Source organism: Macrotis lagotis, chromosome 1 (genome assembly GCF_037893015.1).
Source record: "Macrotis lagotis isolate mMagLag1 chromosome 1, bilby.v1.9.chrom.fasta, whole genome shotgun sequence".
Classification (NCBI taxonomy): Eukaryota; Metazoa; Chordata; class Mammalia; order Peramelemorphia; family Peramelidae; genus Macrotis; species Macrotis lagotis.
In genome coordinates this window covers 800,770,766-800,795,148 of record NC_133658.1, presented here as the reverse complement: position 1 = coordinate 800,795,148, position 24,383 = coordinate 800,770,766, and the positions used below count along the sequence as shown (strand labels likewise).

General features: G+C 41.2%; 1 protein-coding gene across 13 annotated transcripts in view; it reads left to right on the top strand.

Moving 5' to 3' along the window:
- GDPD5 (glycerophosphodiester phosphodiesterase domain containing 5) overlaps positions 1 to 24,383 on the top strand; it is a 168,552-nt gene that overhangs the window by 61,081 nt on the left and 83,088 nt on the right. For 8 of the 13 annotated variants that reach the window (XM_074216889.1, XM_074216901.1, XM_074216893.1 and 5 more), the window contains one exon: positions 11,529 to 11,703. In XM_074216889.1, the coding sequence (XP_074072990.1) occupies positions 11,587 to 11,703 (117 nt within the window). In that variant the 5' untranslated portion in view covers positions 11,529 to 11,586. The other 5 variants (XM_074216900.1, XM_074216897.1, XM_074216898.1 and 2 more) reach the window with 5 other exon arrangements.

The following is a 24,383-nucleotide window of genomic DNA, read 5'->3' as shown; positions in this document are numbered from 1 at the left end:
CCAGGAATGCTGTTAACCTTGTGCTGATATTTAGCTTTATATTTTTAACTTTGGCATGTATCATCTTACCAGTAATCTTGTGGGAAAGAGAATAAGGGAAAGGAAGAAACTAAGGACCAGAGAGAAATCATAGACAGCAATAATTTGCATCTCTCTAGTTCTTTGAAATATATAAAATGCTTTCCCCAACAGCTCCATGGGATGGGTAATTTAAGTGCTATTATTCTCAATGTGCAGATGGGTTGGAGTGCTGAGGTCCAATGAAATGAAGGAAGTTGTTAGAGATGGGATTGGAACTCAGGTCTTATGACCTTGTCCTTTCTGCTGCAGTGTGACATCTTTCTAATATCATAATCTTAGAGCTTGCAGGAGGCCTAAAGATTACTTGGTTCTTGTGTTATGGGAAAGAACTTTGTGCTCCCACAGAGAGCAATTCACAAAACTCCATCTAGAACCCAGTTCTCCCAAAAGAAGTCTGAAAAGTCATAGGTTTTTAATCAATGCATGCTGGCAGATTGAATTTTTTTATGGGGGAAGGGGTATAGTGGTTAGCTTAGGAAAATACCAAGACATAAAATAATATACTTGGATTTCGGGAAAGTATTTGACAAAGTCTCTTAACAGCATAACTGAATCAGATAGCAAGAGTGGTCTTAGACGATAGCATTGTTAGGCTGTGAGCTCCTTGTGGCAGGGCCTGGGTTTTTTGGTTTGTTTGGGTTTTTTGGTCTCTTTAGTATCTTTAGCATAGAAACTGACAGAGTGGACTCTTAGTAAATGTTGGTTGATTGATAGATTAGATCCAAAACTATTTAACTGATCAGTTCTGAAGAGAAATCTGTGATGGGTGAATGATGTTTTAGAAAGACATCTCTGGTGGGATCCCTTAGGGAATCTGTTGTCAATCTTGGGCTGATTTTCTAAAATTTCTTTGTGTTCCTTAAAGGAAATCTTCAAGGTTAAAAATGGGAGGGGAGGCAATGTAGAGAATAAGAAATTTGTGTTTTCACACAGCAAATTAGTGGCAGTCTCTGCATTCATATTCTGTCCCTATCTAAGTTTCAGTCCATTGTTTTTCTGAGCACAAGGTACTTTTATTAACTATTTTACAGCTGAGAAAAATGAGGCAGAGGTAAAGTGATTAGCCCAGGGCCACACAACCCTTAAGTTTCTGAACTTGTATTTGAATTCCTGATTCCAGGTCCATCTATAGTATCACATAGTAGCCTACCCTGTTCTCTTTAATGGACCACTTTCTGAGCAAAGTAAAAATACTCTTAGTGACCAAGTGTCATTTTGATCCTCAATTCTTTTCTCCTCAAATAGTTGAAATGAAAAAAAGTGGAGAGTAAGGGGAGAACTTTTTCTCATTAAGAGCTGATTGTACTTGGAGGCTCACAGTTTTTCTAAGTGCCCCAAAAGTATTAAAGACTAGATTGAGATGCAGTATAATGTCATCTGAGTATTGGGAAGATAGGTCTACAAGGACATAAACTAGGCCTTAGTTTCCTAGTCTGTAAAATTGAGAGGATTGAATTAATCTATTTTTAGTCTCTTTGAGTTCTGTCATTTCTCTTTCTATTTTCTAAGATCCCTCCTAGCTCTGACATTCTATATTCTAAGGGCCTCCCCAACTTTGAAAATTTATTTTCTGTATTTCAAAGACCACTTTAAGCTTTAGCCTATGTTCTGCATTCTAAGACCCCATCCAACTCCTCTCTTATTGTATTTCCTATAATTTGATGTCCTTTTCAACACTGGTATTATTTTCACATTATTCTCAGTTTTGCTCTTTGGTGTCATGTTTTAATATCCTTTTTAGTTGTGCTGTTTTATGTCCTAAGGTTTTTCTCTTTTGGGTGAGAACAATCCCACCTTTTTACAAAGGAACTAAGGCCCAAAGAGGGAATGAGTCAAGGAAAGAACCCATGTCGCCTGACCTCTAACACTCTGGATTGACTGTTGGAAATATTGAGGGGAGATTGAATAAGTGGGCCAGGTTCCCTTAAAAAGTTAGGACATTGTATCTGGCATTTAGAGTTCATAGAGAGGAGAGGAAGAACTGGGATCAGAGAAATACACCACTCTGAACTTTTTTACAAGTCCTGTGGAGTGGGGGGGGTGGGGGGTAGTCCCCACATGCTTATTGGTCTTTTAAAACTGAAATACTAGGGGCGGCTGGGTGGCACAGTGTATAAAGCACTGGCCCTGGAGTCAGGAGTACCTGGGTTCAAATCCAGTCTCAGACACTTAATAATTACCTAGCTGTGTGGCCTTGGGCAAGCCACTTAACCCCATTGACTTACCAAAAAAAAACCAAAAACTAAAATACTTAGATTTTTTTTTTTCCAGAGAGACCTTTTATGAGATAGGTCCTGCCTTGTTACCCTCCCCAGCCTCAGCCATCTGGTCTGTGGGTGTTTGGGACTGTTGCTGTTTTTTTAAAAGAAAAAGCCCTGCTTAGAAGGAGACCTAATCCTGTTCTCAAGACCCAGGGAATGTGGGCCACTGATGGATGGCTTCATCACTTCATTCATTTAACAATTATTGTTAAATAAGCCCCTTGATATGCTAGAAAAAAATCTAGTCCTGGATTCTCCCTTACCCCACCCCTTCACATCCCACCAGCTGTATGCCAGTAGACAACTTACTTCATCTCTCTGAGACTTAATTTCCTTTCCTTTAAAGGGAGGTTAATTATCTTTACACTCCCTACTTCACAAAGTTTGGTGAATAAAATGCTTTATATATCTTAAAAACACTAGAGAAATGAGAATTGGGATAATCATTTTTATATTTCCTTCTTTATGATTTTTTTTGATTTGTAAAGATTTTATGATGTTATATTTAAGAAGTTGCCTTTGGTTGGTGGATGGATAAGTGGGTGCATGAATTGGATGGATCATTGGATGGATGGATGGGTGGATAGATGGATGGATGGATGGTTAGAAAGATAGATGAGAGAGAGAGGAGGGGGAAGGAGAGAGATGAATAGGTAGAGAAATAGGAAGATAGGTAAGTGGGTAGATGGATGAATGGATGACTGGATATGTAGGTGAATGAATGGACAGATGGATGGATATATAGATAGATAGATAGATAGATAGATAGATAAAAAGCTGGTTGAGTTGTTAGGTAGATGGATAGATAGATTATTGGACTGATATATAAACAGATGGATAGATTATTGGATGCCTAGACAGATGGATAGTTAAATAATTTATTAACTTCTTACTATATTTCAGCCACTGTTATAAATATAAACAAGCAAGTCAGTCTTCACCCTCAGGAGTTTCCGTTCTAGTGTGAGAAGGCAACACATGGGGTGCGGAGTAGGGGTCACATGGAGATATCTGGATAGATCTGAGCAGAAGGCTCATGTCTCAGGGTGGAGGGTATTTCCAGAGGTGGAATCCAGGGAAGAAGATAAGCGTTTTGGAACTGGTGGCCAGGAAATGGCTAGTCAGTTTACACTTCTGACCCTCACTTCCTTGCCCTATAAAATAGGGGTAATGGTTTCTGTGGCTTCCACCCCACAGAGTTGTGAGGGTTTTTTATAAGTATGTTTTATGAGTCTTAAATCACCAGAGAAATGGGAGGAGCTATTACAAGAATAATTATTATTGTAAGCAGTACCTATAGATTGTACCATATGAGAATCATTTGGAGAAGCTGGTGATGTTTAACTTGGAGAGGAGAAGACTCTGTTAGTTGGTAGCTGTCATCAAGTATTTGATGGGAGGCAGCATCATGGCCAAGTAGAAATAATGCTGAATTTAGAGGTAAAGGCTCCGAGCTCTGATCCTGGTCCTGCCATTTACTACCTAAGTAACTTTGGGCAAGCAATAATCCATCCATCTACCAACCAAACTACCCCTATGCCTCAGTTTTTTCCCTAATAAATGACAGGGTTGAACCAGATAACCTTTAAAGTCATTTTTTCCAGCTCTAAGTCTATGATCTTAAATAAAAGAAGGATAAGGCTGATTCTGTTTATTTGCCCAGAGGACTGGACTAGATGCCTTTTGGGTTTGATGTAAGAAAGCACTTCCTAATACAGAGAGCTATTGAAAAGCACAATGAGTTGACCCCAGGAGGGAGCATTTCCTCCATGCTTGGAAGTATCAATTCAGGAAGGCTGAAATTGGCCACCTGGGTATGTTGGGGGGGAGGATTCTTGTCCAATCATGGATGTGATGCATGCCTTTATACCCTCAGAGGTCCTGGGCCCTTGGGTGTGAAGAGGAATTACCTTAAGAGAAGGGAAATGTTGCCAACTATCCTGCTCATCTGTCTTACCAGAACAATTATTCTTTAAATCTACAATTGAATTATTTCTCAGAGATTCTATGTTCATGTGCACACACACACACACACACACACACACGTCCCAGACATGTCAGCTCTGAATTTTACCTTCTCTGTTATAGATAGGAGGCAGGTATTGTTCCCTGGCCTTAAACTAACTCACTCTGAGCTTCAGACCCCTGAGTGACATCCAGGGTAGAGGAATGAACTTGGGCTACTCGGTCCTGTTATATGCTCTGACAAGGACTCTGGTTAGGCATTTAGGAACAGAGGCAGGATTTGGAGAGTTTGGGGGAGACCCAGAGAAGAAGAGTCCTAGCCCCTGCCATATTCTGAAGCAGGTAGATCCAGACTTTGCACCTGGTCTGAGAGGATTCTAGTTCTGGAAAGATGCCAAAACTAAAAAGAGCCTGAAAAGTCATTTAGGCTAAGGATGGGGAAAGTGAAGCCTCAAAGGAGAAGCAGCTTGCCCAAGATCATTCCATTGGTTAAGTAGCAGAGCAAAGATGTGGACCTGCATCCTTCACCACAACAAATTCCTTCTGAGGTCTTGGTGGTCTTAAACTCAGAAAGTCCCACATCAGACATTTAATAGTTGTGTGATCCTGGGGAAGTCACTTAATTTCTCTTTACCTCAATTTCCTCACTTGTAAAATATGAGAGTTGCCTTCCAGCTCTATATTCAAGATTTTGTGATCCTGTTTGATTCCATTAGTGAGGCTTAAGACTAGCTTGAACTTGAAGAAACACAGCCCCAAATTCCATCTGTCATATGAAATGACTGTGTGACCTTGTACTGGCCAAGCCTCTTCTGGGGGCTCAGCAACCCCATTTCTAAATGAAGAGATTAATGCCTGTCCTGCCTCCATTCCAAGGCTGTTGGCAAGCAAAGGAGAGTAAAGAGGGGGAGGGGACTGAGAAAAATGAAATGAAGAATGGGAATGTCTTTTTTTTTTAATCCAGAAGGAATACTTGGCCCAGCAATTCCCATTTATTTGTCCAGCTCTTGATAGGTGCAAAGCAGTTTCATATATACACCCTCATCTGATCCTCTTAAGAATTCCCAGGAGTATGAATATTTTTTGAATCACTATTTTACAGATGAGCATATCAAGGCTGAGATGGGTTAATTGACTTGCCCTCTAGTTCACAAAGCTAGTAAATATTGGCGCCAGGCTTCCAGCCACGCACTGCATCACTTAAAAGTGGTGAATAAGTCATTCAAAGACATTTAGAATCCTAGTTTTGGAAAATGAAGGGTATGGCATGTGGGATGACTAGGAGAGTGTTGGACAAGTCCAGCAAGTTCTGTTTGGGTCCTAACTCTACTTACTGTACTGCTTGTGTGGCCTAGGGCAAGTCACTCATGTTTTCTGAGTTCCAGTTTCCTTGTCTGTAAAATGGGGCCAATGATCCTCAGAGGTTCTACCTGTCTGAATGATGTGAGGAAGGCACTTGATGAGTCATAAAACCCCATACAGCCATGATTATTATTGAAGAGAGACATGGTGGCCTTGGAGTTAGGGATGCCCAGGTTCATGGTCTGACTTTGACACAGAGGAGCTGTTCGACCTGGACAAGTCATAGGATCAGAGGCTGACAGCTGGATGGGACTGTAAAGATCGAGTCCACGCCCCTAGAGAGGTGAACAGATTGGCACAGTGTCATAAAGCTAGTAGATGTCTGAGGTGATATTTGAACCCAGAACCTCCTGATTCCAGCAATAGTCCTCTGCCCACTGCTCTACACTGCCCCTGGAGCCCTAGAGAACACTCTACTATGTTACTGTATTAATGCAATTTCCTACCCCAGGCTCTGGATGTCTCTGCTCCCTCAAATTCTTAATATCCAGAAGAGGAATGACTGAGGGCTGCCAGCTCTCCAGGGACAGCTCTCCAGTTTTCAGGACAGAGGCGTCAGCAGCAGCTGGGTGAGCTCAGAGTCAGAATGCTAGGATGGACTTGAGAGAGAATCCATTTCAATCCCCTTTATCTGCTGACATTTCCCTAACAAGATACCAATGGGAGCTAACCTCCAAGGTGAGATGGGGCATTCCTGGGAAGGGCAGCAAGGTTAATCCCAAACCAGAGCAAAGCCCCAAATGGGATACTGTAAGGGGAAGTGCTGTAAGGGGAAAGAGCCAGAGAATTCTGGCTCTGACGTGGCCCCACAGTGTGATGTTAGGTAAGCCACTTCACCTGCTGTAGCCTCAGTTTCCCCTTCTGTAACAGAAGGGGCTTGGAACCAGCTATTGCTTCGCACTTTCATTTTCAAAGAAGACCAAAATGACATCACTGTGTTAGAGGCAAGTGTCAGGCTGTGATTAATCAGACCTATTCAAGCTCAGAATGCTCTATCATAGGTCAAGCACAAATAGTCTACACTTGGGGTGGTTATTCTAAACTTATGTATCTCACATTTCCCTTGAACTGCTTCCATTTTGCCACCTTGATAGATCATAGCACCCTTTCTGATGAGGGTACTCCATGCTGGGCAGTCCTGTGCCAGTCTCCCAGTGCCAGAGTGTGTGTTTGGGTGTGTGTGTGTGTGTGTGTGTGTGTGTGTGTGTGTGTGTGTGTGTGCGTGCGTGTGTGTGTATGTGTTCAGAAAACAAACCCAGCTTTTAAGAATTAGGAAGATCTTTGGAAACTATTAAGTCTGACCCTCATTTTACAGATGCATAGAGAAGTATAGAGGTCCAGAGACTTGCTAGGGTGACCCAGTTGCTAAGTGTCCGGGGTCAGGACTGACTCCAAGCCTGTCATCTAACAATGTTCCACAATCTAGACTCCCCTGAGTTTAACTGCAGGTGCAGAGTGTACCAATGATGGACATGATTAAGGATGTCAGTGTCTCTCCCATTGGATTCCTTTGTTTCTCATTCAAACGAAAACCCAAGTTTTGATGAAAACACAAACCTTTCTTCAAGTGTTGTGGAAGGATATACAAATGACTGATAGTAGATTACCAAGCTTATGGTCTATTACCTAAGGATAAGGCATAGACTAAGGATTTGATATGTTTTTATTTGGCACATAAAAGTGTTATGAAATCAAAGAAGAGAGAAACCAACCTTGACTGGAGAGATGGGAGATGGAGTTGGGAGGAAAAAGTCAGGGAAGATTTCATGGAAGAGGTGTACCAGAGCTGGGTCTTAAAGAATGGAATGGACATCAGTATTTTCTCATGTATAAATCAGAGGACTCAACTAGATGACTCAGTTGGGAGATAGAACAGATGGTGCTAACTTTAGAGTTAGCAATTAGAAAGAGATGGGTTTGAATCCTTTCTCAGACATTTACTAGATTTTGTGGCTCCTGGCAAGTCACTTAACCTCTTTGCTTCAATTTCCCCCTTTTGTAAAATGGGAATGATAACATGATACTAATGATAATAACATTAAATGGGAATGATAATAACAGCAATACCTATCTCCCAGGGTAGCTGTGAGAATCAAATAAGATAATATTTGTAAAGCCTGGCACATAATAAGTGATCTGTTGTTAAGTGATCTGTTGTTAAGTGATTCAGTTGTGTCTGACTCTTCATGACCCTATGAACCACTAGTCTCCATAGGGTTTTTCTGGGCAAAAATACTGGAATGGTTTGCCATTTCCTTCTTCGGTGGATTAAGGCAAACAGAGATTAAGTGACTTGTCCAAGATCACACAGTAAGTATCTAAGGTCAGATTTGTACTTGGGTCTTTCTGACTCCAGGCCCAGCATTCTTTTCACTGAACCCTCTAGCTGCTATTATTAGCAATTATTTAACTTGTCTCTGCCTTAGTTTTCTTATCTGTAAAAATGGGAGTGATAGCACCTTCCTTACAAGCTCATTGAGAAGATCAAATGAGATAACATTTAAAGTGTTTCATAAACCTTAAAATGCTATATAAAGGGGCGGCTAGGTTGCATAGTGGATAAAGCACCAGCCCTGGAGTCAGGAGTACCTGGGTTCAAATCCGGTCTCAGACACTTAATAATTACCTAGCTGTGTGGCCTTGGGCAAGCCACTTAACCCCATTTGCCTTGCAAAAAAAAAATGCTATATAAATCTCAGTGATTTTAATTATTGAAGGATTTGGAGTCAGGAAAACCTGAATTCAAATCCTACCTCAAATACTGACTTGATGGGTTACTTGGGACAAGCTTATTTAAGTTCTCTGTCTGTTTGCTCATCTACAAATTAAAAAATCCTAGTACCTGCCTCCCAAGCTGGGTGAGAAATTCAAATGAAGAGGCCCAGGTAAAGCACTTAAGTGCTATTTAAAATGAACTGTTCATTTCCTTTCAGGAATTCTTCATTTTCTATGTTCTAGGTTTCTGAGGCCCAAGGAAAGTGGATGTGCTGTAGTCTATGGTCTTAAGAGACCCCTGAGAGTAGAGATCAGAGCAACTGATGGGAGTCACCAGGAGGGGATCTTTCTGCATGCTAAAGAGAGGATTCTTTTCCCGAGGAGAAGGGCAGACTTGATGTCCTCTGAGGTCTGTCCCTGTAACTCTGAGATGTCAGTTGACCAATGACCAGGAGGGATTATCTAGTCACCTAGCTTCTCTTCCTGCCTTGGGTCTTGTAGACACCAGCCCCCTGAAAGGTCATCACATCTAGTCCCCCACTTGCTAGATGAACCCCTTCTTCGGGGTCCCTAACAGATGATTGTGGAGCCTCTGGTTACCTGTTCCAGGAATAGGAGCAGGGCAGAGCTCACCAGGCTCCCTTCTTGTAGATATTAGATTTTCATTCTTTGCATTCTCTATGAACACGAATAAATGACTCTATTCATGGAGAGAATCAAACCAGGGACTTATTTCTTGTTTGAGTCCTTTCCCTGGTGCAAGCCCTGGAGCTCGACTGGTCAGTTAAGTGTGTTGTCCACAACCATTTGGAGACTAAGCAAGTCCCAAGTATCACTTAGGCTCCTGCAGTCCAGAGACCAGGAATGCACATATAGGCCTGGCTCTTGCTTCCCAGCTCCATGGTTAGTTTTTAATTCACAGCTGGAGGACTCTAATGTCTGGCACAGACAGAATCACAGAATAGCAGAGTTGGAAGGGAACTCATAAGATGTTTAATGTAAGCTAGACCAGAACAGGACTTCTCTCTGGAGAGGCACCATAGTGTGACAGGTAGGCTAATGGACTTGGAATTAGGAAGCCCCAGGTTTCAGGTCTCCCTTCGGACAATTATCATATGGCCATATATACATTCAGTTTCCTCATCTGTGAAATGGGAATAATAGCATCAGTCTCATAGGTTCAAATGAAGTCATCTATGCATGTGAAGTGCTTTGTAAATTTTAAAATATTATACAAATATTAAGGTTATTATGAGAACGTCTTCAAGAAAGGAAGCCCTTTCCCCGTTTCCCTGGGACATCTGATTTTGAACATTGCAGAAGGAAGTGGTAAGAACTCTGACCTGGTAGACTGCAAGCTTAGATTTGAATTCAGACTCTGCCCCAATTCATGATGTGACCATAGCAAAATCCATGCCCTTTTCTGGACCTCAGTTTTTTTCATCTCTGTAAATATAGTCTGATCATATTTATAGATTTAGAGCTGGAAGAAGTCAGCAGCTCCCCTCCCACCTTTCCCCATTTTAGAAATGAGGAAATCAAGGCTGAAAAAAGTTTAAGTAATTTGTCCAGGTTTACATAACAAGGGTCTGTGGCAGGAGTAATAATAATAATAATAATTAGCTTTTATAGCTCTCTTACTAGGTGCAGACACTGTACTAAGCACCTTTATCTCATTTGATCTTTAAAACTACCCTGGGAAGTAGGTAGGTACTGTCATTGTCCCTATTTTAAATATGAAAAAACTGAGATAGGCAGAAGTTACTGAGTAGGATCACATAGCTAGTAAGTATCTGAGGCTGGATTCACACTTAGAGTTTTCCTGACTCCAGTCCCCAAAAAGAATATTTCAACTCATCTGCCATTAAGACTTGACACCCTGGGGTGGCTAGGTGGTACAGTGGATAGAGCACCAGCCCTGGAGTCAGGAGTACATGAGTTCAAATCCAGCTTCAGACACTTAATAATTACCTAGCTGTGTGGCCTTGGGCAAGCCACTTAACTCCATTTGCCTTGCAAAAAAAAAAAAAGACTTGACACCCTGGTTAAGTAGGGAACAAGGTAGGGGGTATCTTCTGTCTGAATTCTGAGGCACATCAGCAAAGGACTGGTCTCTCTTTTTTTTGGCTACATGTAATAAAGGAGATGTACAGGAGGATCTTGGAAGTACTGAAAGGCTGAAAAGCATCCCCCACAGGAATTCATTATTTTGGGACTTAGCCAGGGAGGATCTCTTCTGTCTGTGAACCCTATAAGCTTTGTCTCTGATCCTTTTCTTCTGGCAGTAGTCAGTACTCTTATTTTATAAATGAGCTTCCAACCTCTATAAGCTATATACACAAGCAGCTCGGATTAAGAACTTCATATAGAAAGTGAGAAGGGTTTGATTTTCAGGCTTGGGCAACAGGTAATGCAAAGACTTGGAGATGGGAAAAGGATTTTTGTATAAAGACTTGGAGATGGGAAAAGGACTTCTTTGTAAGAAACAGTAAGAAGCTCAGTCTGACTAGACTATAGTATTCATAAAGGAGACAAAGTATAGTAAAACTAAAAAAGTTCTTTAAGAAAGGTCGAGCTTATAAATACAAGAGGAGTCAGTATCTGATCCTAGAGATAAAAGGGAGTCATTGGATTCTATGGAGTAGAAAATTATCGACCTTTACTTTAGGAAGAATGCTTTTGGCAGCAGTGGATGGGCTAGAGAGGGAAGACTTGAAAAGGAAGACCAATGAAGAGGCTGTGATCATAGTCCCTCTGAGCAGTGATGAGGGTCAGTAGGATGGTGATGGTTTAAGGATAGAAAGAAAGGGATTGATGGGAAAACTCCAGGTCTTCCAGAAGAATTCCAAGGGAGTTTACTATTCCGTCATCTTATAAACAAATGGAGACATAATTTAGAAATTTGTTGCCCATATTTACAAAGGAACCTTCACAAAAACACTTTTTCCATCCTCCAAATATAGAGGAAATCAGGGTTCCGATAGGTGGTCACTTACCCAAAATCACCTAGCTAGCAAGTATCAACACCAAGACCTCTGACTCTAAACCACAATTCTTTCTATTCCATAGATGTGTTTCAGGATTGTCAGAACTTTCTCCCTTTTCCATCAGCTCCAGCTGATGTTGCCTGGTCTTTCTTTGCAGAGTGTGCTGAGGCTGGATGGGGCTCTGAGGACAAGTCCCCGGGGCTGCGGGCAAGAGGATGGTGAGACATCAGCCCTTACAGTATTACGAGCCCCAGCTCTGCCTGTCATGCCTCACCGGGATCTACGGCTGCAGATGGAAACGGTACCAGCGGTCACATGATGATACCACCCCAGTGAGTTTTACCAGCACTTGGACCCAAATGTCCTGGAGGGATTTGGAGGTGGAGTTGAGGGAGGAAACAATTTGGCCCTGGGTGGAAGGGGACAGGCCAAAGCATAGTTCTAAAGACATAATTTACTTCAGTCAACAAATATTCTAAGCACCTACTTTGTACTGATCCTGACTAGACTCTGGGAGAGGCATAGTTTAGATAAAACATAATTCCTGCCCTCATTGTGCAAAGAGTCTGATAGGGGGATAAAATGCAAATACAAAAAACTAGAAGACAGATTATTCCATGCCAACAGCTTTAGAGAAAAACAAATATGCTGCTCCCTCAGATATTAGGAGAACGTGTGTTAGGGAACAGGGGAATATCTCACATTGCTCCATCTGTCAGGGATGCCTTCATCTCTCACCTTTGCCTGCTCAATTCCTGCCTATCCTTTAAGACTTAGTTTAAATACCTTCTCCTCCATGATGATTTATGCAATCCTCCTAGGCCTTTAGCTATGTCAGATAATGTTTCTTTTACTTGGGTTCAAAACTGGTGAAAAGATCAGTTAGAAAGAGGGTTTCCAGTGACTTCATGTTACTCTGAAAGGAGATCTCCAGTGAGGATCCCTTGGAGTTGATGCAGACCAACATTTTTAGCAGGAACATGAATTAAGGTTTGGTTGACATTCTTGTTATGTTTTCAGAAGACTCAAAAACTAGGAGAAATAGCTACACAGTGAAGTCATGGGATTCAGGTCTAGGAAAATGGTAGCAGATTAGAATGGTGGGGACTGAAACTAATGGAATGAAATATTCTTACTTTAAAAGATTTGACAAGAATTGTGGGTATTTGTCCTAATAATAACATTTTGTTTTGAAATCTTTATTGATATATTTTATTACATTGGCATCATTTCTTTTTTTTAATAATTTTTTCATTCAACAAAAATTCCTTCTTTTCCTTCCACTTATCAGCTCCCAATTGAGAAATAAAAACAAAACCTTCATTAAAACATGCATTGTCAAACAAAGTAAATTCCCTCATTAGCTGTGTCCAAAAAAATGACTCTTAGTCTTCCCTTTGAATCTATCTCGGTCAGGAGGGGGACAGCATGTATCCTCACGAGTCCTTCAGCATCCCCAGGACAATTATAATAATAACAGTTCCTATTTCTGGAGCACTTGAAGGTTTGCAAAATTTCTGTATAATGATCTTGTGAGCTTGATCATGGTTTTAGGATCCCCCTCCCCCAAAACCAACCCAACCCAAACCAAACCAAACCAGACTAGATTCCTTCCTCCTTCACACCTTCTCAGTCAGCTTCTTGAATTTCTGTGGTCAGAAAAGTTCTTGCTAGTGACCAGCCCTCTAGTAATGAATGAGCTTCTCTGAGATGTGCCAGTCTGGTCCTCCCTGGGAACACAGACTGGACTCTGTTGCTTAGCCCAGTGGTGGCAAACTCAAATAGAAATGGGGCCACTGATGGGTACATCATTATCCCTGTGAGGCACATATCGACTTAGAAACCACATATTAGCATTACTTGTATTGTATTTTTGTTGTTGTTGATAAACATTTTTAATTACATTTAGCATTGTGAGTCTCTTGGGGTTGATTTGGACCCCTCTATGTCTAAGTCTATACTTGAAGTCTCTTTCGCAGGATAGGCGCTGTTAGAGCTCACCCTGTTTAGGTTTCCTTTAAATTCAAACTGAATCTCATTTTCTGAAGAAAGTTTTCCTCAACTCCTCTCAGTTCTACTGCCTTCCTCTCTTAATTATTTCCTATTAAGTCCCCATGTATAATTTGTTTTTACATTTTTGTTTGCTTTTTGGTTCTCTCATTAGACTATGAATTCTTTTAGGTCAGGGGCTATCTTTTGCCTCTTCTTTGCATTCCCAGCCCTTACTTGGTCCATAGTAGGTACTTAATAAATATTTACTGACTGCCCACCAAGATGAGGATTTGGGGGAGTACTATAGTGAAAGTGGGGAAGATGACATTTATGGGACAAAAATTTTTTATGCTGAATTTAACAGAATAGGCTCTTGCATTTAAATAATAGAATGGAAGAGGAGAGAATAAGATTTTATATGAAAGTTCAGGTCTTTATTATATACATAAGCCTTGCTTTTCTTTGTAAATCTACAATAAGAGTGAGGGCATTGACTAACAATTAGAATAACCAGAGGAGATATGGGAAGAATGTTCAGTTCATGCTTAACACAATGAGACTGGAAAGGTCTTTCCTTTTGGGGTGGATGGGAGAGGCTATGGTGGGTAAATATTTCTGGCCACCTGAAGGGCTAGGCTGAATCAGAAGGAGGCTTTGAGCTATTTGATTCCAGTGAGTCAAACTGGGAGTCTATTTTAGTCAGTATAGGAAATGGAAGGGAGAAAACTTTATTAAGTACTCAACATAGCCCGGGCTCTGAGCTAAGCACTTTACAAATAGTATTGCTGTTGGATTCCCACAACAACCCTGAGAGGTGGGTGATATTATTATCCCTATTTTACAGATTTGTAAACTGAAACCAGCAAAGGTTAAATGACTCATACAGGATCATGCAGTTATTAAGAGTCTGAGACTGGATTTGAACTCAGGTGTCCTGACTCCAGGCTCAGTGCTCTTTGTTCACTGCATGTTTGGATAATGATTATCCAACTAAGAAAAACTTAACCATCTAAGATGGACAAATATGGAAAAGGCTATCCTGGGTAGTGAATTCTCTGTCAGTAGAAGTATCAAGGAAGGCTGGATGGGGAGAGTTATGATTCAGGTATAGGGTCAACCACATCACCCTTTAATTCCCTTCCAGCACTGAGATTAGAGATAGGTAGCATAATGTGGTGAGCAAACACTGCTATACTAAGTCCCTTAGCTTCCCCAGACCTGTTTCTTCATCAGTAGAAGAGAGGTAGTTATTTACCTCATTGGTTGGTCATGAAGATTAAATGAGACAATGGGAAAGTGCTATGTAGTTGTTAGCTGCTATTAACATTCTTCCTATTCCTATATCTTAAAAGCATTGTGGGATCATTTTTAAAATATTTTGTTTAATTATTTTTCTAACTGCATGCAACGATAATTCAACAATCATTTTTCTGCAAGGTTTTGAGTTTCATATTTTTCTCCCTCCCTCCCTTGCCTCTCCCTTCACCCTGACAGAAATCAATCTAATATAGGCTGTACATGTCTAACCATGCTAAACATAAGCCCATATTAATCATGTTGTGAAAGAAGAAGTAGGATCATTTTTAAGATGTTTCTGAGAAAGGGAGATGCCAAAAAAGGGAGGAAATTAAATAAGGAATTACTACTTATAAAAGATGTTGGAGAGGAAATGAGAAACTATGGTCCTACTTTTATTAATTCTTTATGAGAATGGTCTACATACCTCTGGAGGGGATCCATGATGAAAATTCCAGAAGGAAAACAGGCACGGTTTTTTGTGAATGATATTCCAGAGTTGACTACTTCTTTATAGTTACATTGGCCAAAATGAGTGAGAATGCAAGAACCCTGTCAGGAACTCTGAGTCAGATGCATGGAACCAGGCCCTTTACCTCCCTTCCTTGCCAGATTCACTTAACCACATACACAATGGACAAGGGTTCCTACCCTGGGTAGAGGTAGCCTGGTTTCCCAGAGCACGAGGGGCTTCTCTTCCCTATCATGGTGCCCCCTTCTGTGACCAGGTAGACAAGGGAATGACTTATAGTCCACCTCTTCCAGACTCCCTTGAGGCACTCCCCTTTTTTCCACCAGCCCAGGCACTGCCCAGATTCGGCTTCAGCTGCTGATGATCTTGCTTCCCATCCAAGCAAAGCAGTCAGATTCAGGGTAAAGCTAGTCCAAGCAGGAACAGATTCTGTGAGAAGCTCCTTGGATCATGAGCCCCACAGGAGTTAGGGGAACAGCTGCTGCCTGAAGGCTTTTTAGTTTCATAAAACCATAGTATCTATGAGTGGTCAAACTGGAGTGGAAAGATCTCTGCCCCGGGGTCAGGAGACCTTGGCTCAAGGTTCTAGTTCTGCCTCTGACTCATGGTGTGAATACTGTCCCTCCCCCACATTGGTAAAATGAGATTCTTAAGAAAAAACGAGTCCTAAGACCCTTTATACCTCAAACTTCCTATATGCTCTAAGGTCCCTTCAGCTCCATCATCTTATATTCTAGGTTCCTTTCAAGTTCTCACATTCTGTGTTCTGAGGCCCCTCCTAGTTCTGACATTCCATGTTCTAGGGTCCCTTCCAGCTCTGGTATATGTTCTAAGGCTCTTCTGGCTCTGACATTCTATATTCTAACATCCCTTCAGCTCCATCATTCTCTGTTCTAGGCTACCTCCTAGCTCTGACATTCAGCATTCTAAGGTCCCTTCCAGCTCTAATATTCTATTTTCTAGGTCCCTTCTGCCTTTGACATTCTTTGTTCTAAGGCCCCTTCTATAATTCTACAATTTTTTGAGGAAGATTTATATGCTGGAAGTGGAAAGAAGACAACCAGATGTCATTCCCTTTGGGTTAGATTTTGAGTTCCCAGGATTCTTCTTCCCCCACTCCCTGCCCCTTGCTTCCAGGCCCTTGGCTGACCCATGTGGTTGGACAGAGGTGGAGAGGTGATGACCACAGCCTGGCACCTATTCTTCAGACCCTCCCTGCTGTGGCTGGGAGCCCAGGGAGCTGGCACACATAACTTGCCCGAAGCCTGACCTTCCCCTGAAGAGAGAAGCCAGTCACCTGAGCTGCTCCTAGGCGCCCAGCTCAGACAATGGCTCCTCAGTCTCCCTTCCCTTGGGCCAGACCCCAGGACTCCTTTGCCCCATCCTAGGGCTTTATCAGCCCCAGCCTATCTGGTTTCTTTTCCCAGGAAACACAATTCCCCTCCTTTATTTATCTAAGGACTTTGCAGCCTGAAAAACAACTTTTTTTCCTCTTCTCCTTTTGAAAAAAACTCTGAAAACTGAAGCGGTGTCTCCAACTTCACCTGGACAGAGATGAAATCTCAGGCAGGCTTTAAGACTGTTGGCAATTGGGGTGGCTAGGTGGCATAGTGGATAAAAGCACTGGCCCTGGAGTCAGGAGTACCTGGGTTCAAATCCGGTCTCAGACACTTAATAATTACCTAGCTGTGTGGCCTTGGGCAAGCCACTTAACCCCATTTGCCTTGCAAAAACCTAAAAAAAAAAAAAGACTGTTGGCAATTAAGCCCAAGGGGACTAGAATGTGCTTGGGTTTAGTGTCAGCTCTGAATTCAAATTATGAGTGTCTCTTACTGTCCTTGGACAAGTAAACTGAGCCTCAGTTTCTTGCTCTTTGAAGTGATGAGATTGAATTAGATCCTGTCTCTTATGTGGTCCCTTCCAACTTCAAGTCACAAGCACCCCAGGACATGGGGGAGTCCTTTTGCCAAGACATTTAACAGGCAGTTATTTTATACAGAACATTGTCCTCTTGGTTGGCAGAGATATGGTGCCCCTTCCTGTGACCAGGCAGACAAGGGAATGAGCTATAGTCCATATTTGAAGATCCCTGTCTCTCTGGAGCTCACGGTCTAGTAGAAGGTAAAGACACAGAGACAATGATAGCCCCTTGTTTTACATCATAGAATTAATAAGATGTGTACTCAGTGAGATATGATGGAGGTGGTTTTTATTAGGCTGTATCTAGAGAGGCTTCTTGGAGAAAGTAACATGGCAGCTTTAAAGTTTGGTAGAAATTCAATGGGCAGATGGTGGGGAGGGTTTTCCAAACACAGGGGAGAGCACAATCAAAGGCACATAGTCCTTTCACTTATTTACCCTTTGGGTCTCCTTTTTTGTTTTCCCCCAGCCTCCTTTTAACTATTCCTTCCCTACCTTATGAATACTGAATTGGGAGTCCAGGCCTGCACATGGACAGGTCCCTCCCAGTTCTTCTCTGTTTCTTCATCTGTAAAAGGAGACTCTTGGATCTGATGATTTCTTAGATGATTTGAACATATTTAGAAATATTCCTTATGACTTCAGATGTCTCTCAACCCCTAAATTATTTTTCTACACCAAGTTATGGTCTTCCTCAGTTCTCAAAACATCCCTTGCAGAAGGAAGAGCAGAGAGGGTCTATGATCCCCATTTTTCATAAGGGGACACCAAGCCCATTCACTTTGTCCCAGCCAAGGAAACTTGTTCTGTGATTTAATGAAGAGGCCCCACCTGGGAAGCAAAGTCAGAGAGTCAGAGACATGTAGCCAGAAGGGAAGTTGGAGATCCCCTTTTACACACACACACACACACACACACACACACACACACACACACACACACACATACACAAACACACACTCTCACCCTTTTCAATATACTCCTCTCTCTCCCTTCACTCTTTCTTTTCTTTCTCCTCTCTTCCCTCTCTCTTGCTTCTTCTCCTCTCACCCTTTCTCTCCCTCTCACTCCTTTTGTCTATTCCCTTCCCTCTTTCTCTTCTCCTTTCTCTTCTCTTTTTTCCTCTCCCCTTTCCTTCTCTTTCTCTCTCCCTTTTTCCCCTTCTCTCTTCTTCTCTCCCTTGCAAACACACATTCACATTCTTTATAAAGTCAAAATCTCTTTTTGACCAAAGAAGTTAAATAACTCAAAAGTTAATAGATTTGGAGCTAGAAGGAACCTGAGAACTTTCAATCCAATCTTCTCATTTTATAGATGGGGACCCAACAGCCCAACAGATGTTGAATGACTTGCTCAGTCTTACATGGCTAATAAGTGTCTGCAGAAGAATTTGAACTCCAATCTTCCTGACTCCACCCCAGCACTTTATTTTTTTTTTTTGTTCAGGGTCTTACAAGAACTAAATCAAAGAGCCAGGATTCCAATCTAGCTGCGCTATCTCCAAATGGAGCATTCTCTTGAACCAGGCTGCTTCCTAAGCCCCTATTCCTACCTTGCTCTGTGACCAAGAGCCCAGGCCTGGCCAACTGCAAAATCATCTGCTTGTACCAAGAGGCTTCTGCTGTCCTTTCTGATTATTACCTGGTCCTACCAGTTAGCACCACCTAGGAGTGGCATAGGCTACCTCCTAATGGAGTAAGTTTCCCATAGTTAGAGATATTCAGGTAAGAGTTGGATGAGCTTTTATCAAGGATGTGGCTCAGGTTACAAGTTGAACTAAATACTATCTTCTGAGGTCTATTTCTAATTAGGAGGTTCTAGAATTTGGACTTCATTTAAGATACTACTTATGTTCCTTAAACTGTTGTATTTAAATCAGTGAGAGACAGTGATGTATAATGTATTTGAGCCTCAAAACTAGGGAGATCCGGGTTCAAGTGTTGCCCCTGATACATGTAATCCTAAGTGCTCGGATCTCTTAAAACTCCCTCTGTGATTATGAAGCTAGCCCATTCTTCTTCAGTAGTTCTTAAACTAATGAAATCATAGGTCTAGTTCCTACCCCTATTGTATTTAAGTCAATAAACACGCTACTTGGATACTTTAGTTGAGGTGGGGGAATTTGTTGTTCAGTCATTTTTCAGTTGAGTCCAACCCTTTGGTCCCACTTGGGGTTTTCTTGGCAAAGATCTCTTTTCCACATTGGTCATTTTTCCTAAGAGGTACTTTATATTTTCTTCTATTTCTTTATTCCTTCTCCAGTTCATTTTACAGATGAGGAAACTGAGGTAAATAGGATTAAATGACTTGTCCAGGGTCACATAGCTTGTGTTTGATGTCAGATTTGAATTCAGAAAGATGAGACTTCTTGCCTCTAGGCTTGATGCTATATCTACTGCATCACACAGCTGACCTAGCATAAGGGAGATAGCAAAGGACAAGACAATATCAATATCATTTGCCCTCAAGAAACATGTGATCTATTAATAATATATCATCAATGTTGCGCTTTATTTTTTACAAAATGTTTTAAATGCATGTTCTTATTTGAACTTCCTAACTCTTCCTATTTATTATCCCCATTTTATAGATGAGGAAATTGGGGCATACACAACTTAGGCCATTTGCTGGGGTATCCTATAGCCAGGGTTCTCAGTTCCATGATTCTCATTTCAGTATTCTTTCTGTAATTATACCATGGGAAAAGGGATAAGCCAGATACACACAGGAAACTCTACCCACAAGCCAGCATGTGAGTAATTGCCAAATGAGTGGCATACCCACAGAGTGAGGAGGGGGAAACAAGAGGTTAGAGCACTCAGCGGAGGCTTACTTCTGGAGGGGGTTCTCTAGGGGAGGAATGTTATGGGGGCTACTGATTCCCATCCAAGAGGTCACAGTCAAGGCTAGGAGAAGGGATTTGAACCAAAGCTGGGAAACAGTAACCAGTCTGGCATGTTTCCCAGAGGACAGTGAACAGACTATTTGAAATCAAATTTTTATAAATGGAATGCTTTTTTAATGGCTCTCAGGGAATTTATTATTTTGCAGAGCCCTGCAGGGAATCTTTCTATAAAGCAGAAATCTTCCTCTAGTTTATCTGATTTTGCTATGAATTTTTTCTTTTTTTGAATATTTTTCTCAATTATATATAAAAACAATTTTTAGCATTAATTTTAAAAATTTTTTGAGTTCTAAATTCTTTTTCCTTTTTTACTCTCCTGAGACAATAGGCAAAATGAGATAGGTTATACATGTGTAATCATGCAAAACATGTTTCGATATTAAACATGTTTTGAAGAAAACAAAGATCAAAAAACCACACACAAAAATTTAAAGAAAGTAAAAAAAAAAACCTCATTAGTTCTTTCTTTGGAGGTGAATAGCATTTTCCACATAAATCCTCCCGAATTGTCTTAGATTATTGTATTGTTCACATCAGCTAGATCTTTCACAGTTAATCATCATACTATATTGCTGTTATTATGTACATTATCTTGGTTCTGCTCACTTCATTTTGCATTCGTTCATTTGAGTCTTTTCAGGTTTTTCTGAAATCATCTCAGGCATCCCCTCAACTTCTAATTCTTTGTCACCATGAAAAGAACTACTCTAAATATTTTAGCACAAATAGGTTGTTCCCCTGTCCTTTTAAAAAAAAATCTCTTTGAGATACAAAACTAGTAGTGGCTTTCCTGGTTCAAACAGTATACTATGTTTTATAACTTTTGGGGTATCTATGGATTTTTCTATCTCAGGCCTCACTTCCCTTTGTCTGACATCAGTTTTCCTTTTTTGTAAAATGAGAGAGTTGGACAAGGCAATCCTTTCCAGCTTTGATGTTTTATGTTCTAATATTCTCACTTCAATGTCCTTTACTTTTTTCATTGAAAAAAAATTTTATCCTGAACTTAACCAAATAAAAGGAGCATTTCCATTCACATCATAAAATAGGAGAGGTCTGTGCATGAAACTATGAATCTACATTGCTTAGGAGGTTTTCTGACCTTCTGTATTGTAACATTCTCTTTTGTAAAGATTCTTTCATCCCTCAAAATCGCTAGTCTAGGGCTTCTTCCCCAACTAATATTCTATATTTGAAGGGCCATCTCACTTCTGACCTTCTGTTATTAAAGTAGGTCTGGTCTATGTTCTTTTTTAGTCAATGAGACAGATCTCAGAGGCAGCTGCCTCAGAGAGGGAAAAGTAAAGGAGAGGGCTCCTGCGGCGTTTTTTGAGGGGAGGCCTTGGAAGCTCCTGTCCTAGATTCTTTCATCCTTCTAAACACAGATACAGAAAAAGCAGTTTCCTCTGCAGAAATCATTTCTACCTCCCTCAGCTTTGAGCCTGGGTTTGTGGGTAGGGAGGAAGTAAAAACCTCAAACCTTGTAATCTTGGGTAGGGCTGTAGGAGAAGGGAGAACAGAACCCAAAACAAAAGACCTCTCTGTACATGGGAGGAAGCATGTAAGTGGTGATTACAGCACCTCATATAGACTGAGGGCTCTACTCTCTGGATTCCTGAGCCCTGGGTTGACACTGGGCTGTCCCTCTTATGAGGTATAAGATCAGTGACTAGGTCATTGATTTGATGCCTCATATCATCTTCTCTTTAGGATATTCTGTTTATGAAGTAGAGTGTTGTGAGAGAAAAAGGAAATATGGGAAGAGCAGGAAGTCAGAGCTCTGGGTTCTAGAGCTGACTCTGCCATCTACTTGCTATTTGACCCTAGAAAAGTCCCTTTCTCTGGTCTGATTTTTCTCTCTTTGTAAATTAAGAGAATAAACTAGACTCTCTGGGATTGCTTCTAGTTCTAGCATTCAATGTCCTGAGTGTCATTTTTTTGCTTAAAATTAGATGTTCTAACTTTGCTTTGAACTCCAACAATCTTTTGGAAATCCCATCCAGCCCTACCTTTCTATGGTCTGACTTCCTCAAGAGCAGGCTTGCTTATTCTGTGTATGACATTCTGAGGTCTGCCCAGCTCACCTCAGGTGACTCCTCCCCTCTTTGCCTCCAGCCAACATCTTCGTCTCTTCCTCTCTTTGTTTGGGTCTCTCTTCCTTTTCTATCATGTTTCCTCTTTTTCCTCCCCTCCCCTCCCTTCCTTACCAGTTCTCCTCTAAGAATGCCATTAGGTAGCTTGGCCAGACTTCCTGAGAGAGAAATAGAAAGAAAGACAAGAGACCTAGAAAGCCCAGAAGAGAAAAAAGGGAGAAAAGGGAGTGTGGAGAAAGAGGAGGTCCTTGAGGGTAGGGATTGTCTTTTGTTTTCCTTTATATTTCCAGAATTTAGCACATAAATTCTTAATCGATGCTTATTGACTGACTGACCAGTCTAAGTTCTAAGACTCCTCTCAGCTTTGAAATTTGTTGTTAATAAAATGTTGATATTTAGTGGGGTCCATGATCTCATTGATGTAGATATCAGCAGCACAACTTCCACCATACCCCTTGGTCTTCTCATCCTGTGGGATTCTTGTTCATGTGCTCCTATAGATCTTCTGCAGGTGCTAGAGGCATCTTCTGGATCATTTTGTATCTTCCAGGCTATCCCCATTTCACCCCACGTGACCCTGTCACCTCATGGTCCTGAATAGCTCCTCAAAATCCTTTTAGCATAACAAGGTCCTCCCTGGAAATATCTTATTTGCTATACATATCATTATACATACATACATACATACATACATACATACATACATACATACATATATGTGTACCACTTATGAACTGATTCAGTGAACTGAACAATTGACCATTTTTCATCCAGTTAGACTTTCTTTCCTTCTTTCATGCCTTCCTTCCTTTCTTCCTCCTTAACTTCTTTCTTTCTTTCTCTATCCTTTCTTTTCCCCATATTCCTTCCTATTTCTTACTTCCTTTTTCCTCTCTCCCATCCTTTCCTCCCTCCCCTCTTTCCTTCTTTTTTCTTTCTCCTTCCTTTCTTCCTCCCCCACATTCCTTTCTTGTATTTCTCCCTTCCTTTCCCCTTCCATCCCACTCTCTCTCCTTTTCTTCCTTCCTTCCTTTTTCCTTCCTCTTTCTTATACCCTCCCTCTATTTCTTTCTTCCTTTCTTCCCCCTCTCACATCCCTTCCTCCCTTCTTCCTTCCTTCCTTTCTCTTTCTTTTCTTCCTCTCCCCACTCCTTCCCTATATTTTTTGCTTTCTTCCTTTCCCCTCCCATTTCACCTCTCCCTTCCTTCCTTCCTTCCTTCTTTCCTTCCTATTTCTTATTGCCTCCTCTATTTCTTCTTTCTTTCCTCTCTTATTCTCTCCATTTCTTCTCTCCTTCCTTCCTTTCATCCATCCATCTAATATAATAGAAAGAGCACTAGGTCAAACACCCTGAGTTATCCACTTCTGGTGTAATAATAAGAACAACTATTTGTATACCATTTTAAGGTTTACACTTTACAAATGTAATCTCATTTGATCCTAACAATCACCCTAGCAGTTAAGCGCTATTATTATCCTCTTACTTTTGATAAAACTGAGACAAATAGGGGTTAAGTGACTTATCCAAAGTCACATAGCTAATCAGTGTCTGAAACAGGATTTGAACTTGGATCTTCTGTCTATTTGAATAGAGCACACTGTGCTGCTTTGGGTATTGTCTCTGCTACTTAATGCTTATGTCACTTTGAACAAGTCATGTAACCTCTCCACCTCAATTTCCTCATTTGTAAAATGAGGTTTTTGAACTATGTGACTTTCTAGTTTTCTGAGTCTGTGACTCCCTGATCCTCTTTCAAGTGTAGTCATAAATCTCATTAAGGTAATGCAGTACTACAGTACTTCATCTCCTGGGTCTTGAGACACCAAATACAATCTGCAAAGAGGCTCCCCTGGAGCATCTCACTATTAGAAGCAAGTCCTTTTTCTTCTGGATTTTGTTCAGAATGTCCTCTAGAACTGTGGCAAACATCTCCCTTGTTTTATGTCTCCCTCATTATTCATAATCGGTCTGTGGAATAGTGATCTTGGTGGTTTCATCCACTCAGGGACCCTCCCTGACTTTAATGTATGCCTGGGAGATTCCTGGTGAGAAGGAAAAAAGAGAGCTCAGCAGAATGTGTTTTGCTAAGCAAATCAAGTGCTTTTCTATAATCAGCCAACAGTAAACACAGTGGGATCTCAGATTCTCAGTACCTGGAGTCAGTCCTGTGATTGAAAGGGTGTTTGCTAGAGAAGACAGCTCACCAAATCCCTCTGCCTGCCTTCCTTTTGTTCAGGGGCTCCCCTGCATAGGGATGTAGGTCATTCTCACAAAGATGAGAAAGTTGGGAGTGACTGGTGTCCTCTCAGTCACCTTTTTTCCCCATGATTTC